General features: G+C 38.6%; 1 protein-coding gene and 1 pseudogene across 1 annotated transcript in view; both read left to right on the top strand.

Annotated features, from left to right (window-relative positions):
• Positions 1–20,210, top strand: part of RYR2 (ryanodine receptor 2) — a 740,642-nt gene that overhangs the window by 201,074 nt on the left and 519,358 nt on the right. The window contains 1 exon segment of the mRNA XM_036828245.1: positions 8,288–8,407. Within this exon segment, the coding sequence (XP_036684140.1) occupies positions 8,288–8,407 (120 nt within the window).
• LOC118882497 lies at positions 17,834–18,736 on the top strand (annotated as a pseudogene).

Raw genomic sequence — 20,210 nt, 5'->3', positions numbered from 1 at the left:
TCTCTTTGGTCTCTTAATACTTTATGCTTGAGCATCAACCAGGTGACAGGGAGACATTATTGAGTGCTCAGTTACTCTGCTTGTCTCCATGTGTGATGTCAATGCTTTATGTGCAAGTAAGAGCACTGATTTTCTTTACTAGCTGTTTCTGTGGGTGTATTCCATGTATAGATGTGAGAAAGTCAGGATAACAGTCTCATACTCAGCACACATATTAAGATGAATTTCATCTTTACATGTGAGGCAATCTTCAATGCCAAGTAGGAAATTCAGATCATTTCAGAGCTAGGAACACAGATTTTATGCATGCTATTTTCCAAGTGGAAAAGGGGAAAAGGTACATTTCTGTTGATGTTATTGTTGGTGACTGTATCTGTCAACTTTAATCTCTATCTCACATGAAACAGATACTGAGTTAGAATGTCTGAAATATGTTCAGTCTTTCTAGATCTGATTTTTCACTTGCATGTCAATTCTCTTATGACAAAGGTCAAATTAAATGCTTAATTTTTGTAACTGCTTCTATTTTTATGATTATGACCTCATATGTTATCCAAGCTATTATAGGCTCTTCATTTTCCTGTATCTTTTAAAATTCTAATTTAAAAATTATTTAAAATATTTCAGAAATGTACTTATTTTCAAGGATTTAAAACCTAAGAGCAGGGACTTCCCTGGTGGTCCAATGGTTAAGACTTCGCCTTCCAGTGTAGGGGGGGTGCGGGTTCATTCCCTGATAGGGGAGCTAAGATCCCACATGTCTCGAAGCCAGAAAAACCAAAACATAAAACAGAAGCAATATTGTAACAAGTTCAATAAAGACTTTAAAAATAGTCCACATCAAAAAAATCTTTAAAAGAGAAACTAAAAAATAAAACCTAAGAACAAAGAAATTTCCTTTACCTAGTGGTCTCTGGGAAACTTTTTTACTTCTTCCTTACTTTCTACTAAGAAATATAGTTTGCCATCACTGTCTTGGGTGATATTCATGAGGGCAGTTTCAAAGTGTTTTCACACATTTTGAAATAAAATTTCACAGGAGAGTAGATGGGATACAACATGTCGTGATGCTGAAATGGTTTCCTCATGTGGTCTTAGGGGTACATCAGTCCTGATCTACGTCCGTTCTTCTGTAGTTGGGATCAGATTACAGGATTGTACCTTCATCTATAAATTATTTGTGCTGTTTAATATACCAGTTGCTGTATGTGTGCGTGTGTGTGTGCGCGCGCGTGCGCGTAGCTTTCTGCTGGTGCTTTAGCAGCTCGGACATGTGGTCCACAGGAAGAGGCAGCAGGCAGCCAGGTGGGTAGAACTGTATTCTCTGACAGAGTTTAGAATTGCCTGTACATGGTGATACTAAAAATCAGGCCAGCTTTTTGTGGGCTTCATTTCAGTTTGGAAGCTCCCTGCAGAGTGCCACCTCCTTTGCCTGCCCTGGGGACATCCTCTGCCATCTTGGTTCACCACCGCTCCTGTTTCCTAGGTTTTAGGGTAATAAGAAAAGTGGAAAAGCAGTTAATTGAAGAGGAAGATGCTCTGCTGAGTTCAGAGCCAACAACTTAATTTTATCAAGTATTTTAAAGAGTTCTGAAGGATATGGCAGATGTTAATACGTTCATTCTTTCTACAGTAGCCCAGAAAAATAGGTATTTTTCCATCTCTGAAATGGAAGTTAAAAAGATCCCTTCCTCCTCTTCTGTCTGTATTGATCTCTGTCTTCTGCTTTGCCTTTCTCTCTCCTTTCCTAAAAATCCATTAAGTAGCACTACTTTGGACAGCCGTTTCTCAGTCGAAAATTTAACCATTGACTAAATTTTAATTACCTACTAATGATACTACTAATGATACAGACAACCTTCTTTTTCTCACCTCACCATTGCCTGCTACTCCTCCATTCAAAGAAATTTTCTTGTTATGTAAGTTTGTTTTTCATGTGATTTTGTTTTTCATTTGGTTTTGTTTTTAACACAGTTAAATCTGCATATAGTAACTTTATTCACTTTACCTATAGCCACATCGCTAAAACATTTTTGATGAATGGAAACCAGGGGCTTATACTAGGGTTAGTTTCTGGGTAGATTCCTAGCCAGACTGTTAGTGCAGTGATTTTATATCATAGGAGGTAGTACAGCACAGAGGTTAGGAGTCTAGGTTATAGAGTCAGGTGGACTCAGGTTTGAATCCTGTTCAACCACTTTGCTGGATAACGGGGATTTACTCTCACAATGCCTCTTCTTCTCATCTGTTAATACTCAAAAGCATAACAATCGTACTTAACTCTTCATTTATTTATGGCACAGACTCCCTGTTCCTCAGTAAAAGCCAAAGGCTTTTGGCTTTTAGGCTGGGGTCAGGGCCTGTCTTGATCTGGCTCTGCTGTCTCCGACCTCATCTCCCACCATCCTCTTCCCCCTGGCTTAATCCACTCCAGCTTCATTGACATCCTCCCTGTTTCTTGAACATGCCAGATACTCTTCTGCCTGAGAGGCTTTCACTGGCCTTGCTTCTGCCTGGACTGCCCATTCTGCAGATACTCACATAGCTAACGCCCCTTCCCTGCTTCAAGTCTTTGTCTCAATGAAACCCATTAATTTTATTCATAATTTCAATCTTCCCCACCACCGCAGCACTATGAGCCCCTTACCCTGTTCCAATTTTATTTTTTTAACATAGACTTTTCACCTTTAACATAATTTACGAACTTACTGTCTTTTTGTTTATTGTCTGTATTCCCTGCTAGAATGTAAGCCTAATAAGTTCAGGGATCTTTGATTTATTTCGTAAATCATCTCAAGGGCTTAGAACATTTCCTAGCACATATTATGTCCTCAGAAAATATTTCAGTGATAAATGAATGTTTGAAAGGAGCTGTTGGTGGTGTTATTTGATAATTATTTTCCATCTTGTACTGTTACAGCAGACGTGGAAGCATTTGTTAGAGAAATCATGTCTTATTTACTCCTCACAAAATTGCCTGGAATGCAGTATTGTAGTGCTGGCTTTCCCCCCATAAATAATTGATCTCTGTGCTGAAGAGCTGTAAGGTCATAGGAAAAATACAGGAGCGTTTAATAAAAGGAATTCAATCCAACGTATATTTATGGAGCAGTGGTCTAAATTGAACAGTGGTATGATTCCCTTGGGTTTTAAGTAAAACGTTTATTTTTATTGGACACCCGGTTTCCATGGAGTTTAATCTGACCTGCTTGGCAGATAGCATTGGATACAATACAGATGGTGAACTTTTTGAGTTGGAGCTAACTGGGGGAAAATTATCAGGATGGAACTGAGGGAGAGGGCTACTTACAGAAAGTCTAAACCTGGATAAACATTTTGAAAGACAAGCCTAGTAAGAGTCTAAGGGAGGTACCTGGTGTGATATGAGGCACTTTTTAATGACCAGAGATATTAAGAGCATTTTTTGACTTTTCAAGAGTACAATATGCTTGATAGCTTAGATTGTATATGGAAAGAGTTGTAATCCAAGTTTTATGATGTTTATGTGGAAATAAGGGGGAAATGAAGGACTAGATTGCTTTTTCCCCAGGGATCCAATGGATACTTATGATACATTAAAATTTTTCATGGATGTGATAGGATTGGTGATTTTCCCCCAGTACTGCCCTATTTCCTGGTGCATGTAACCATGAAATCACTTAATGAGATCATACAATACTCACTTTAATTGGAAATTAAATAGGATCTTACCTTGGCAATTCTAAAAAGCAACTCCGTTTGTCAACGTGGCAGCACATGTTTATGAGTAATCATAAAGTAGATTACGAAAAATAATCATTTGTGTATATTTGCCAGGCACTGTGTTAGATACTGTATACTCTCATAACTACATAAATGGATGGATAGTGACAATTGAGGAAACTGAAGGAAGGAAAATAGTGACACAAAACAAAGGAACTGCCTTAGCCTGGTGGTAGGGAAGGCTACCGTCTGGAAAGGATGCTTGAATTGAGATTTGAAAGATGATAATATCTTAGCTAGAGGATGGAGAACAGGTTTAATGACATGTGCAAAAGTCCTATAGCAGCATAGGAATGAAGGAAGATTGGTAGGAGGAAATGTTGGGCTGGCACAGACCATGCAATGCAGGGTCTTGTAGGCTAGAGGATGTTTTCGGTCTTTTTACTTACAGCAGTGGGAAGCCACTTTTTACAAAGTTTTAAGCCAGGAAGCAGTATAGTCAGGGTGATGGTGTGACCTCAAGGTGAAGCACTGTTGGAAGGGGGTTTTCAGTATGGAAAACTATTCCACGGGTTTTGAAGATGTCCAAACAAGAGATGATGGTAGTTAGGGTGGTGAGAAATTGATGGAGTTGAAAGATATTGATGGAGTAGACGTCATAGGACTTGATGACTGTAAGCTGGGTATCACTTTTAGTTAAGCACTGCCATTTATCTAATTGTTCATGAAGTTTCTTCTAAAAGATTAAAAAAATTTTTTTTTCAGAATTTTATAAAGAAAGATTAGTAATTTTGTTTCTTTGTTTTATACAATAGGATTGGTGTAGGTTCAGGCATTTCCAGAAACAGCAAGATATTATCTCATCATGCTAGTCATTCATGGTTAACTAATTAACAGACTTTGAAATTTTAAATGAACTAAAAACATAAACACAATTTATTTTTGTAGAATTTTGTTTATGGAATGTGATTTCTTGTGAGTTGAAAAATTTGTTGCCCTAGGTACTAGGTATATGACATGGGAACTCAAAAAACAAAGTATACCAAAAGGTGGTGAATATTGAAGGGTGATTTTAGTTTTTATGGATTAAGGTACACCAATGGCACATACAACCAAAATATGAACGCAAGAAATGAGAGTTAAGTTAGGAGTCTGGACTTCGGGGCCTGGGTAGCAAAGACTAATTCAGAAGATGCCTTATTACCCCAGAAGTCATATTTTAATGTATCCTTATTGTTCTGTTACCTGAGCAGTGTTAACTCTTTGGATCCCATCAGTATTAGGCAGTGTTTAGTCTTTCTTTTTGGAATAGAAAATAGATTTCGTGTGTGTGAATGTGTATACTGATATCTTATGCCCACATGTATATGTTGACAATAACCAGATTTATTGCACATGGGTTATAATAATTAAAAATAAAGCTCTTTATCAGAGCTTTTAAAATGCATAGTCAGTAGGCTCTCCAACCACAGTGGTTCTGGAGGAAAAATTGTGCTTTGAGATGAATGATGGGTTAATTAATAGGCGGGTGTTTGCGAATTGGTGTTTGGTTCATCAGTGCTCAGTATATTTCACTTTCAGTCAAAAAGGAACTCTTCATTTACTGGAATGTAAAATAGAAACAGCTCCCAGATAAACTGGAAAAAGTCTTATAAGTGTGTCAGGCTAGGATCCATCAAAGTTGGATCATAGTTGAAAGCTGTAGTCACGGCTCTCTTGTTAGTGGCGTGGCAGAGCTCCCTGAACTCGGTGTTGCTTGGTGGCCAAGCGCTTCATCACACAGTGTCGAGGCACTAAATTGTAAGGAAACTGCACAAGTGAGTTGGTTTTATTAATTTAATAGAGTACATTTCAGTACATTGTTGGTTCCTTTCCCTTATATAGTTGGTTTGTATCACATATTAATGAGCATCTCGAGAAATGTGCTCTCATTTCTGGTTCTGTCCAAAGTCCACAGACTTATTTTAATATTCAGCTGTTACTGACTGCCTCCAAACTCTTATAAAAGACTTCTCACATCTTTTCTGGGATCCATATCCTTTCTGGGACCCATTCTGAATCCCCCTCATACTTGAGCACTTGTTAGAAATGCAGAATCTACCCAAGACCTTGTATTTTAGCAAGACCTACAGGTGAAAGGATGCATGTTAAAGACTGAGAAGTACTTCTGTAGATAACAAGTGTCTTAAAAAATCAACTGAGCCTCTGGAAGCAGTGTGGGGTTGAGGACTTTTACATTCAGATAAATTAGGTTTAATGACCAGTTCTTGGAAATAAGTATGATCAGCCTTCTGTGAGTAACAAGTTACTTTGAGCCTCATTTTCCTGATCTGTGTATCTGTGGATAATCTGTATATTACTGGGATATTGTGAGGATTAAATAAATTAATGCCAGGTCTGGCATACACTATATTTTTGGTAAATATGGTACACCTTCTCTTCTTTCAGGCTTACTGGGTAGCACTCTTATTCTCACCTGCCTTATACCTTGCTGTATCTTCTCATTCTCATTCCTAAAACGTCTTTAATTAGTACATTACAGTAATTATTTACTAACTGTGTTTAGATAGCCTCCAGTATCCAAATGAGCCTATCTTACCCAAGAGTGTAGTTTACTCGCTAGAGTTAGTTCCAGAGGGTGAGACAAGATAGCAAAAGACTGTGGCGGTTTGGGAAGGCATTGAGCACATCAGCACAATTCAGTTCTTTGTTACTATACCACCTATTTGGAAAACATGATGTATCTTTGATCTTGCAGATTATATAAACAACAAAGATATTTCATTATTTTTTATTATAGCCATGCTGAACATGAGTTAATATTCAGATGTACTCATTATATGAAAATAGTGCTGTTTTTTTTTAGCAGTTGACTTGTAAAATGTAACAATTGAATGCTCACTGGAAATCAGTGAGCTCTGTGGGGATAGTTGGGAGCTAATTATTAAGAGATTGGACTTGGCTGTGACCGGTGCTATGAGCCAGCTATTAGGTATTGCTGCTACCACACAGGAAATAAAGCAAATATATAGCATGATAAGCGTTTGTATTAAATTACAGCTGTACTTTTCCAGTTGATAAAGCATATTCTTCACGTTAACCAAAAAGACTTGTTTTCTGCTTTTGAATATTCGCCATATCTTATCACCTCCACTCTACCATTCTACCATGGTGAGCATCTTCTAGCATGTACTCATATTCCTTTTTCGCTTTGATTCTAATTAAAAGGGTCGATGAGTATATTTGTTGTTTTTTTCCTCTGTTAAGTATCCTGTTTCTTTGAGGTTGAAATGTCAAAATATAAATGGCTAGACTTTTTAGGCACTTGCCACTTAGAACCTGTTAAAAAATGATAATGATATCTTGCATTTCTTGTTGATTTAGGGCCTTTTGTATGTCAGTCACTGTGTAAGTTACTAGATCTCACTTCCCTCCTCATTTTGTAGACGGCAGAACTGGGGTAAGAACCCAGCTATTGCTAATTCTAAAGCCCGCGCATCTTGTCGTGCTCGTGCTGCCTGTACTGAGTCATCCCGTGGATCCTCTTTCCCTTGTACAGTTTTTCCTGTAACCCTGCTTAGTTAATTGATTGGAAACCAAGTGTTGGATTGCAGAGGACTGAACTAACAAATCACCTCTCTGTACATTTTTAAGCAATCCAGGATCATTTCAAAGATGATCAAGTCGCCAACGTGTGGTTGAACTAAGATGACTTTTCAGGTTGATTTGAACCCAGAAGCTCTGTTATTGACCTGTTTTCCTGTGCCAGTTTTGGAACGATGTGTGTGTGCCTGCTAGTAGAATCTGTTCCATTCTTGATAATACTTGATGTCCCAGGAATATGTCAGGCCATTTTTTGATAGTTTTGATGATTTAAAGCAGTGTGTAGGAGCGCTAACATGGAAATCCTGTATTTTGCTTTTCTCCATGCAGGTTGCCTTTGGGGATCAGTAATGGCAGTAAAAAAAAAAAAAAAAGCTGTTGATTGCCTGGAATAGCAATAACTTCTCCCGCCTCCCCCTACCCAGTTATCTTTTTTTGCAAATCAAAATACACTAGGAATTGATCCTCTGGCTTTTTCGGGGACAGTTGTTCTTATATTTATTTTTCTCTGATTTTATTTTTTTTAATTTTTCACAAATTTATTTATTTATTTTTGGCTGCATTGGGGTCTTCGTTGCTGCGTGCAGGCTTTCTCTAGTTGCGGCGAGCGGGGGCTACCCTTCCTTGCGGTGCGTGGGCTTCTCATTGTGGTGGCTTCTCTTGTTGTGGAGCACGGCCTCTAGGCGTGCTGGGTTTGGTAGTTGCGGCACGTGAGCTCAGTAGTTGTGGCTCACGGACTCTAGAGTGCAGGCTCAGTAGTTGTGGCTCACCGGCTTAGTTGCTTCATGGCATGTGGGATCTTCCTGGACCAGGGATCGAACCCGTGTCCCCTGCATTGGCAGGTGGATTCTTAACCACGGAGCCACCAGGGAAGTCCCTATTTTTTTCTGATTTTAAAAAGCATTAAATAATAACCTTGCGGATCTGATTTAGACTAAGTAATGCCAGATCTCACTTTTTTCTCTTCTCCTCCCTTCTGCAGGATGATGAAGTGGTTCTGCAGTGTACTGCAACCATCCACAAAGAGCAGCAGAAGCTGTGTTTGGCCGCAGAAGGGTTTGGCAACAGACTTTGCTTCTTGGAGTCCACTTCGAATTCCAAGGTGGGGTAAAGCCTTTTCAGGCTACTCAAACATTCGGGTTTTAATAGGGGCATTGAAGTTATTTATGGGCACTCTGCTATTTTCTATGGAACAGAAACTAAAGGAAATTGAACAATCTTTTCCCTATTCATTAAGCAGAGTTTCAGTTGAGCCCCTACTCTTTGCAAATAACTCAGATGCGATTGTTAACAGGAATAGCCAAAGTCCTTGCCCCGTGCTGTTTATATATAGTAGGGGAAAAGTAAACAATGTAAGTAAGTGATATAATTTCAGAACCCATAAGGGCTGTGAAGAAAAGCAGAGTAGTAACAGGGTGGAGAGCGATAAGGCAAGGACTCACCCTTTCACAAAGGGTGTTTAGGGAAGGCCTTTCTGAGGCAGTGATATTTGAGCAGAATGAAGTGAGGGAGGGAGAAGTACTAAGTTCTTGACCATTCTGGAAAGAACGAGGCAATGCAAGGGCCCCTCATTAGGAATGTGCTTGCAGAGTGTTTAAGGAAAAACAGGTAAGCCACTGCAGCTCTAGTACCATGAATGGGGCCACCGGTGAGGAGAGGTGAAGGGCCTGTCAGCCGTTGGTTAGCAATTGAGGTTCCTTCCTAGTATAAAGGGAGGCCATTGGATCAGGTGAGCAATGCAATTTGATTTAATATTTAAGTAAATATTTGATTTGGCTCTTCTGTGGATTAGAGGCTTTTGTGGTTTTTTGTTGTTGTTTTTTTTTTGGCTTAAACAACAGAAATTTATTTCTCACAGTTTTGGAAGATAGAAGTCCAAGATTAAGTTGCCAGCATGGTTGGATTCTGGTGAGAGATTAGAAGCTTTTGAAAGAGTAAGATTAGAAGCAGCGAGAGCAGGTGCAAGGTGCCTGCAGAAGTCTGCAGGGCAGCTGCTGGGTCTTCAGATGAGAAGCAACGGTGGTGGGAAACTTGGGGGGGGGGTGAGAATAGACTTGTAGGATTTAGAGGATGTGCTGATAGATGACTGTGTAGAATAAAGGAAAGAGAGGAAATGAAGATGTTTCTGGGGGTAGAAAATCAACCAGAGAACAGTCAATTTAATAATCTTTTGTGTAGCACTTTTTAGTGTACAGAGTCCTTTTACCTGCATGATTTCATGTAGTTGTCACAATAGGAGAATGTGTGCGTGGTTATTGCTGTCATAGTCACTGTACGCATGAGGACACGGGGGCTGGTAGAGGGCAGGTACTAGACCAGAGGCTTCCTGGGACTCAAAGCAAGTGTCGACAATAGCTTTTCACACTTAACACCTCGGTCTTTTGGCTTCGAGTCCCTGATTCTTCCCTTTATATCACAGTACCCCTTTCATTACTCTGTGGAATAACACTGAGCAATGTATACATATGATTTATTTATTATAGTAATTTAATGCCAAGTCACATTATTAATATTGTAATGGTGGGTGACAAAACATTATGCATTTTAGAGCCCTGCCTAGACTTATTTTTAATTTGACAAGTGTTTATTGAATATTCGCTATGCGAAAATTACCACAGTAGGTATCAGTTGTGAAAAATATTCTTCTTAAAAAGAACTTATTAAGAATTTTAACATTTAGTATTTTCCCTGTGGTTTCTGGTATTTTGTCGTGGCTAGAACCAGGCAGGCCAGTTAGTTAGCTGGGTTTTTATTTTTCACTGTACTGGCTATGGTTCTCTTGGTCCTTTAATGTAAGAGCTGGTTTCCAGTACTAAAAATGAACTCTCCTGATGCTCTAGTAGGTATGTCATGTAGCAGTCAAGGTACTGAAATAGGCTAGGCATTCATTTAAGCTGGTTAATCTTGAAATAGATCAAGATGGAGGAGTTAGGAGGAGGTGGAGCTCACCTCTCCCCACAAACACATCAAAAATACATCTACATGTGGGACACTTCTCACTGAAAACTAACTGGAGACTGGCACAAAGACTCCTGTACAGCCAAGGCTATAAGAAAGATCCTCATGGAATCGGGTAGGAAAGGAGGAGAAGTGATCAGGTTGGGACCTGTGCCTTTGGGAGGGGACTCAGAGGAAAAGAGAGATTACACGGATGGAGATTTGCTCTGGGGAGTCAGCAGTTCCTGTCACATATTGGATGCCCCAGCCCTGGGGTCTGACACAGGGTAAATGAGCCCCTTTGGCTGGTGGGAGGGCTGGTGGGACTCAAAGGAGGGCTATGGGAAGCCTGAACTTTGCCTGTGAGCAGTGTGCTTGTGCTGGCTTGCTCCTGAAGCAGGGTGGAGAGGGCAGATTGAAAACTGCTGAGATGGCTGCCTGGTTGCCTGTGACTGCCCCAGTGCACGCCACAGCCTGAGCCCAGCAAACACTCCAACCCCACTTACTATATACTAACAGTGAACTCTCCTAAAGAGAAAACAAAAACAATCCTGTTTAAAATTGCATCAAAAAGAATAAAATACCCAGGAATAAACTTAACTAAGGCAGTGAAAGACCTATACTATGAAAACTATAAAACACTGTTGAAGGAAATTGAAGATGGTACAAAGAAATGGAAAGATATTCCATTCATGGATTGGAAGATATAGTATTGGTAAAATGTCTGCTACCCAAAGCAATCTACAGATTTAATTCAATCCCTATCAAAATACCCATAAAATTTTCACAGAGCTAGAGCAAATAATCCTAAAATGTATATGGAACTCAAAAAGACCTGAATTGCCAAAGCAATTTTGAGAAAAAAGAACAAAGCTGGAGGTGTCATGCTCTTTGACCTCAGACTATACTACAAAGCTACAGTAATCAGAACAGCATGGTACTGACATAAAAAGAGACACATAGATGAATGGAACGGCATAGAGAGCCCAGAAATAAATAAACCCAGGCACCTACAGTCAATTAATCTTTGACAAATGAGGCAAGAATATACAGTGGAGAAAAAACAGTCTCTTCAGTAAGTGGTGCTGGGAATACTGGACAGCTACCTATAAAAGAATGAGATTAGAACATTTCTTCACACTGTATACAACATAAACTCAAAATGGATTAAAGACCTAAATGTCAGACCTGAAACCATAAAATCCTAGAAGTGAGCATACGTGGAACACTCTAGTATACTCCATGTTAGTATACCTGAAACTAATATAATATTGTAAATCAACTATACTTCAGTAAAGGTTACACAGTGATGCATGTCAATTATATCTGAAAAAAACAAAAAATTTTTTGGAAAAAAATAAACTGGTTATTCTTCGCAGGGATACTTGGCTATCTAGTTGTGACTGTTGACATAGTGAACTGACCATTTCAACCATTTTTGTTGTTGTGCTCTGTTATTCTCTTTCGGTTTATCTGATAATTTGTATTTAAGATGAGATAATGAAATTGTTTATCAAGCACAGAATAAAATAGTAACTGAAGTCCAGTAAGCCAATCTGAACTTTTTTTTAAAGTTCTTACAACATAAATACTCTTTTCTTTCCCCTACTCAGATTACTTGATGATTCCCTACTGTGTGAGGTTTTTTTCATATCTCCGTTTTACTTTGTTCTCCCTGACTTGTATATCCTTCCTTTATGTCTCCTGCTGGTGAAATACTGCTTGTCCTTCAAAGCCTATCTCAAATAGTCCCTCCTCTGGGCTGTTTTTCTCTCTGTTTTTCTTAAGTGATTTATTTATATTTCTATTATATTGTCAGTTGGGCTTAATTCTGTGTAATATCCACAACATCTTCTCTCCCTTAATATGTAAGTATATATACTCCCAGGTACATACACCAGCTTCTAAATTCCCTGAGGACCTGGGTATAGCTCATTTATTTTCTTGTTTTTTAGTATGAAGCACTAGTGTGTGATTCATAACATTTAATGGATTATTAAATTTGAAAGGTAACCACTAGTCTTAGGGCAATTTATTTTATAAAATAGACTTTTAATTTTCTATAATAGCAAAGAGTCAAAACTGTGGATTTCAGTTGATGTTTAAACTATCTAAGCCTGGGTGCAGATGTGTTTCATGCAGATATATCTGGATTTGACGTTCATTGGTAGAAAATGAGAGATGGCCTTTTTTTTTTTACCCCTCAAATTGGTGTCTCCTGCATTTATTATAAAGGTTGGGAGAACAGAATTATTGTTGGCATTGAGTAGTCAGTCACTGTAAATTATATACATATTCCTAGAAATGATCCCAGAAAAACCTTAAGCTACAGAATCTTCTAATCAAATGCAAGACTTACTTTTTCAGAAGACTGTTTCATTTTCCTAGGATATTTATTCAGGCTGATCTGTGCCTGAAAGAGAATGTTTCATAATTCCAGCATAGATTTTTCTTGCAGAACATGTAAACATTAAATCTGATGATATGTTTAATTAGTTATTCATAATTCATAATTATGGATATTTACTGCACACTACTTATATGAATGACATTTTTGTTTCTATATTTTAGAATTGAAAAGTTGGGCTTTTGTTCTTTGGAACTAGTCATTTTCAGAGATACCCACCTTGTTATTATTAAAAAGTTTATGGAGAAATGAGAAGTTATTAGAGAGGCATAGTTTTTAATCTCCTTGAATCTCCACATAAAGACAGACCTATGACGATGGCAAAACCTGAAACCCACAGACAATATAATGTCTGAAACAAACTAGGTGACAAGTTATCCCCAGCTCTGGTATCAGTAAGTGTAGGGGAGGAAGTGTAGGGGAGATAACATGATTTCTGCTGTCTCTGAAAACCGATAACAGGTACTCACTAGAAAGCATGGTGGGCCAATGTGAAACTAGCAGCTAAAACTAGGAAGGAGCAAAGGAACTATGATAAGGATGGATGTTTCTAGAGCAGTCTTGGCTTATGGACTTGTGAAACTAACCAAATAAGGCTCTTTTCTTGACAAAGCCCTGCTCCGAGGGGAAATTGTTGGGAATCCAGTTCAGATTGAGCAGGGTGGATAGGGGCAAAGGATAGAGAAGGACCAGGTGAAAGTGGGGCAGGGAAACAGCCAATAGATCTCATAATCAAAAAGCCTTGTTTTGAACACTAGATGAAAACAGCAGAACAAGTTGCTGTAGGACCCTGAAGCTACAAAAGCCATGCTGACCCACCCTCCTTTCCCAAGCGTACAAGGAAGCTCATCTCAATTTTTATCTGTTTATCTGGTGTGCTTTTGTTGCCTGTAGACATAATTCTCCTCCTTATTTGTCTCTCTTTTATATAACTATATATATATAACTATATCATTATATATATAACTATATAGTTATATATATATAGTTATTTAGTTATATGTATATATAATTATATATAATCATATAATTTATAAATAATCATGTATAATTTATAAATAATCACGTATAATTTATACTGTATAAGTGGAGTAATCTAATTTACATTTATTTATATAATTATTTACACTTTTCCATTATGTATGTAAATGTAATTTTATATGTCACAGAGAATAAGGAGCAGAATAATATCTATAGGTAATCCAGGCCCACAGACTTTCAACTGTAAACCAGGAATTTAAAACAACCATGATTAATATGCTAAAGGTTCCAATGGATAAGGTAGACTGCCTGTAAGAACAGATGGGCAATGTAAGCAGAGAGGTGGAAATTCTAGGAAAGAAGGAAAAAGAAATGCTGGAGATCAAAGATACTGTAACAGAAATTAAGAATGCCTTTGATGGGCTTATAAGTAAATGGGACATCGCTGAGCAAACAGTTTCTGAGCTTGAGAGTATCTCAAAAGAAGCCTGCAAAACTGAAAAGCAAAGAGAAAAATGACTGAAAGAAAAACCATAACAGAATTGAGTATCTAAGAGCTGTAGGACAACTACAGAAGTTCTCGAGAATCATGATGAAAGGAATAGAAGAAATATTCGAAACAATAAAGACTGATAATTTCTGCAAATTAACATCAGACACTTAACCACCGATCCAGGAAGTTCAGAGAACACCAAGCAGAATAAATGCAAAAAACCCCTACACATAGGCGTATCATTTTCATGGTACAGAAAATTAAAGAAAAAGTCCAGAGAGAAGCCAGAGGGAAAAAACTTACCAATGGAGGAGCAAAGATAAGAAGTACATCCAACTTCCCAAAACACCACTAGAAACGAGAAGAAACTGGAGTGAAATATTTAGTGTTGAGAGAAAAAAAAATCTCTATACCAACCCAGAATTCAATATCCTGCAAAATTACCCTTCAGAAGTGAAGAAGAAAGACTTTCTCAGACAAATGAACATTCAGGAAATTTTTTGCCAGTAGACCTGCTTTGCAAGAAATGTTAAAAGAAGTTCTGCAGTAATAAGGAAAATATATAGGTCAGGAACTCTAATCTTTAGCAAGGAAGGAAGAGCATCAGAGAATGAGTAGTTAAAATAAAATAAAAACTTTTATTTTTCTTATTCTTAATTGACCTAACAGACTGTTGAAAATAGTAATAGCAATACTGTATTTAAATATATACATACGTATTCATTTAATAACTTTCTAAACAGAAGGCACCAGGCCCAATGGATTATTCACTTATTAATCTTTTTTTCTTCCTTCCTTCATTCCTTCCTTCCTTTTTTTCTTTTTCTTTTTCTTTCATTTATGGCTGCGTTGGGTCTTCGTTGCTGTGTGTGGGCTTTCTCTAGTTGCCACGAACAGGGGCTACTCTTCGTTGCGGTGCGCGGGCTTCTCATTGCGGTGGCTTCTCTTGTTGCGGAGCATGGGCTCTAGGTGCGTGGGCTTCAGTAGTTGTGGCATGCAGGCTCAGTAGTTGTGGCTCACGGGTTCTAGAGCGCAGGCTCAGTTGTGGCACGTGGGCTTAGTTGCTCCATGGCATGTGGGATCTTCCTGGACCAGGGCTCGAACCCGTGTCCCCTGCATTGGCAGGTGGATTCTTAACCACTGCGCCACTGGGGAATTCCCTCACTTACTATTCTTAAAGAAGACACTATACCAATTCTTTATAATCTTTTTCAGGTGATTGATGCAGAAGGAATACTTTTTTACTCATTTATGAAACCAACATTACCCTTATATCAAAATAAGATAATGACATTACAAGAAAAAAAAACTACAGACAATATCTCTTTATATGTAGATATAAAAATCCTCAAGAAAATATTAGTAAATAGAATCCAATAATGTATAAGAAGAATTATACACCTTGACCACATAGGATTTATTCTAGGTATACAAGTCTAGTTCAACATTCAGAAATCAATTAATGTATCCATCACATCAATAGAAAAAGAAAAATCACACGATCATATTAACAGATGCAGAAATTCTGTTGGAAAAAACAACATGCATTCATTAAAAAAAAAAAAAAACAAAAAAACTCTTAGTTCCCATATAGTCTTAGTTTACTTTCTCAACTTGATAAAGATTATCTACAGAAAACCTACAGCTAATATACTTAATGGTGAGAAGCTTGAAGCTTTCCTGCAAAGATCAGGAACAAGCCAAGAACATCCCTTCTCACCATTTCTTTTCAACATTGTACTGGAAGTCCTAGCTAATGCATTGAGACAAGAAAAGGAAATAAAAGGCCTACAGATGGGAAAGGGAGAAATAAAACCGTCTTTTTTTTTTTAACATCTTTATTGGAGTATAATTGCTTTACAATGGTGTGTTAGTTTCTGCTTTATAACAAAGTGAATCAGTTATACATATACATATGTTCCCATATCTCTTCCCTCTTGTAAAACTGTCTGTTCATAGATGACGTTATAAATCTATGTAGAAAATCTGAAAGAATCAACCAAAAACTCCTAAAATTAATAAGCAATTATTGCAAGATACAAATTTAGTATACAAAAGTCAATTGCTTCCCACTCTACTGACAATAAACAAGTGGAATTTGAAATTAAAAACACAATACCATTTATATTAACATGCCAAAATGGAATACTTAGGTATAAATCTAGTAAAATATTATAATATATATGAGAAAAACTACAAAACTTTGAAAGATATCAAAGAAAAATTAAATAGATATATTTTGTGTTCATGGATAGGAAGACTCAATACTGTCAAAATATCAGTTCTTCCTGACTTGATCTACAGATTCAGTGCAATCCCTGTAAAAATCCCAGCAAGTTATTTTGTGAATATTGACAAGCTTATTCTAAAGTTTAGTTGGAGAGGGAAAAATACCCAGAATGGCCAACAGTGTTGACGGAGAAGAACAAAGTTGGAGAACTGACACTATCCAACTTAAAGTCTTGCTGTAAATCTACAGTAATCAAGACAATGTGATAATGGTGAAAGATTGGACCAGTAGATCAATGGAACAGAATAGAGAGCCCAGAAATAGACCCACAGATAAAGTCAGGTGTTCTTTGACAAAGGAGCAAAGTCAGTCCAATGGAGCCAAGGTAGTCTTTTTAACAAAAGGTGCTGGAACAACTGGATATCCACATGCAAACAAATGAATCTAGACACAGACCTTACACCCTTGACAAAAATTATTTCAAAATGCATCACAGACTTAAATGAAAAATGCAAAACTATAAAATCCCAGAAGATAACATAGTTAGAAAAACCTAGATGATCTAGGGTGTGTTGATGAGTTTTTAATTAAAACAGCAAAGGCACGATCCGTGAAAGAATGGATAAGCTGGACTTCATTAAAATTAAAAACTTCTGCTCTGAGAAAGACAGTGTCAAAAGAATGAGAAGATAAGTCTCAGACTGAGAGAAAATACTTGGAAAAGACCCATCTGATAAAGGACTGTTTCCAAAATATAGAAAGAACTCTTAAAACTCAGAAGTAAGGAAACAACCCGATTGAAAAAATGGGCCAGAGGCCTTAAGACACCTCATTTAAGGAGATAACAGGTTTCCCCTGCCATCTGAAAGTAGAGCATTCCTATGAAACTTTTCATAAGGCAAAATGGCTTAAAGAAAACAAGCAGTTACCTCAGGACACATCTTGCTAACAGATGCACAAATTAAACTGAGGTAAAGCACAGATGCTCACAGACACAGTCAAAGCTGGGGCTGCTTGATGCTGATTTGCTGAGCGTAGCTTCTGAGGAAGGACTGCGCGAAGACAGTTTGGAGGCTTCTTACAAAACTAAGCATACTCTGACCTTATGACCCAGCCATCATGCTCCTTGGTGCCGCTCTTGCTGCGGTGCCACTCTTGTTGCTCAGGGTATGGGCTGGATCTGTAATGGCTTGCTGCAAGACAAAAGCTGAATGCTGTTTCTGCTTTTTGCCTTTTTTCGTAAAAGCAAACATCCTCTTCCGATTTCTTCTGATTAGCAAACAGGTACTAATGTAGATCTTCCCTAAAAGCCAACTGGCATAAAAATAGACTTTTGAAAAGCAGGGGATACCTGTATATAGATCACAAATAAGCACATGAAAAGTGGTTCTACATCTTACGTCATTAGAGAAGTGCAAATTAAAACAATGAGATAGGCCCTCTGCCCCGCCGCTCGCTCGGTTCCTCACGCTGCAGCCCCCGCCGTAGCCGCCGCAGAGCCCACTGCCACCGCTTCTGAGCGGAAGATGCCTGTGCCTCCCACGTATGCTGATCTTGGCAAATCTGCCAGGGATGTCTTCACCGAGGGCTATGGATTTGGTTTAATAAAACTTGATTTGCAAACAAAATCTGAGAATGGACTGGAATTTACAAGCTCAAGTTCAGCCAACACCGAGACCACCAAAGGGACGGGCAGTCTGGAAACCAAGTACAGATGGACCGAATATGGTCTGACGTTTACGGAGAAATGGAGCGCTGACAACACACAAGGCACGGAGATGACTGTGGAAGATCAGCTGGCACGTGGCCTGAAGCTGACGTTCGATTCATCCTTCTCACCAAACACTGGGGGAAAAAATGCTAAAATCAAGACAGGGTACAAGCGGGAACATTATCAACCTGGGCTGTGACGTGGATTTCGACGTTGCCGGGCCTTCCACCCGGGTGCTCTCGTGCTGGGTTATGAGGGCGGGCTGGCTGGCTGGCTACCAGATGAATTTTGAGACCACAAAGTCTCGAGTGACCTAGAGCAACTTTGCGGTTGGCTACAAGACCGATGAATTCCAGCTTCACACTAATGAAAATGATGGGACAGAGTTTGGCGGCTCCATTTATCAGAAGGTGAACAAGATAGTTGGAGACTGCTGTTAATCTGGCCTGGACAGCGGGAAACAGTAACACTCGCTTCGGAATAGCAGCCAAGTACCAGATCGACCCTGACGCCTGCTTCTCGGCTAAAGTGAACAACTCCAGCCTGATAGGGTTAGAATATACTCAGACCCTAAAGCCAGGTATCAAACTGACACTGTCAGCTCTGCTGGATGGCAAGATTGTCAGTGCTGGTGGCCACAAGCTTGGTCTAGGACTGGAGTTTCAAGCGTAAATGAATACTGTACAGTCGTTTCATTTTAAACTATTTTGCAGCATAGCTACCTTCAGAATTTAGTGTACCTTTTAATGTTGTATGTCTGGGATGCAAGTATCGCTAAATATCATGTTAGGCTTCCAGGTTAAAGGTGATTCAGCTTTAGGGTGTTACCCTTTCAGAGGTACAGAAGAAACCCAATTTCAAAAAAGGTCCTTTCAACTGTAGACTTGAGGGGGAGGTTGCTGGCCCCTCTAGAGATGCCAGGTTTCTTTTTTACCTAGAAATGGCTGCAAGTGGAAGTTGGTAATTTGCAGGCACTTTGAATTTGTAAATTCGTATTAAGTAAATGAATGAAATTGTGACTTCCTGAGACTTGAACCTTGGTCTCCTACCCTGATTGAGGAGAGGCTCTTTGATGGTGTATACAAACTCATCTGAAAGGGACTTTTTTAGGCAGGGACTTTTTCCACCCCAATCCATCACCTCTTTTACACCAAAAGTCGTCTGCAGGGAGTGGTAGCTGTTTCTTCTGTGCCATTTTGGGGTGGAGAAGGTGGATGTGATGAAGCCAATAATTCAGGACTTAATTGTGTTTTTTCTCATGTTGTGTTTTTTTGCCCTTGCACCAGAGTATGAAATAGCTTCTAAGAGCTCCAGCTGCAAGCTGGGAAGAGTCTCTGTGACTGTAATCACATGGTGACAACACTCAGAATCTAAATTGAACTTCTGTTGTATTTTCGCCACTCAGTTTATTTTTTAGCAGTTTAATGGGTACATTTTAGAGTCTTCCATTTTGTGTGGAATCAGTTCCTCCCCTTCAAATGCTGTAATTAACATCACTTAAAATAAAACTTGAATAAAATATTGAAACCTTAAAAAACAACAACAACAACAACAAAACAATGAGATTCCACTGTGCCTATTAGTGACCAAAATCCAGAACATTGACAATACCAGATGCTGAAAAGGTTGTGAAGCAACAGAAGTTCTTATTCGTCATTGGTGGGAATGCGTAATAGTTCAGCCACTTTGGAAGACAGTTTGGAGGCTTCTTACAAAACTAAACATACTCTGACCATATGATCCAGCCATCATGCTCCTTGGTATTTACCCAAAGGAGTTGAAAGTTTAAATGTTCACACAAAAACTTGCATGTGGTTGTTTATAGCAGCTTTATTCATAATTGTCAAAACTTGGAAGCAACCAGCATGTCCTTCAGTAGGTGAATGGATAAATAAACGGTGTTACATATAGATAGTGGAATATTACTCAGTACTCAAAAGAAATAAGCTATCAACCCATGAAAAGACATGGAAGAGACTTAAATGCATATTATTGAGTAAAAGAAGCCAATCCGAAAAGGCTGCATACTGTAGGATTCCACCTATATGACATTCTGGAAAAGTCAAAACTATGAAGACAGTAAAAAGATCAGTGGTTGCCAGGCGTCAGGGAGGAGGGATGAATAAGAGGATTTTTAGGGCAGAGA

Source organism: Balaenoptera musculus, chromosome 16 (genome assembly GCF_009873245.2).
Source record: "Balaenoptera musculus isolate JJ_BM4_2016_0621 chromosome 16, mBalMus1.pri.v3, whole genome shotgun sequence".
Taxonomy (NCBI): Eukaryota; Metazoa; Chordata; class Mammalia; order Artiodactyla; family Balaenopteridae; genus Balaenoptera; species Balaenoptera musculus.
The sequence above is the reverse complement of the archived record's forward strand: the minus strand, read 5'-3'. Positions and strand labels throughout refer to the sequence as shown.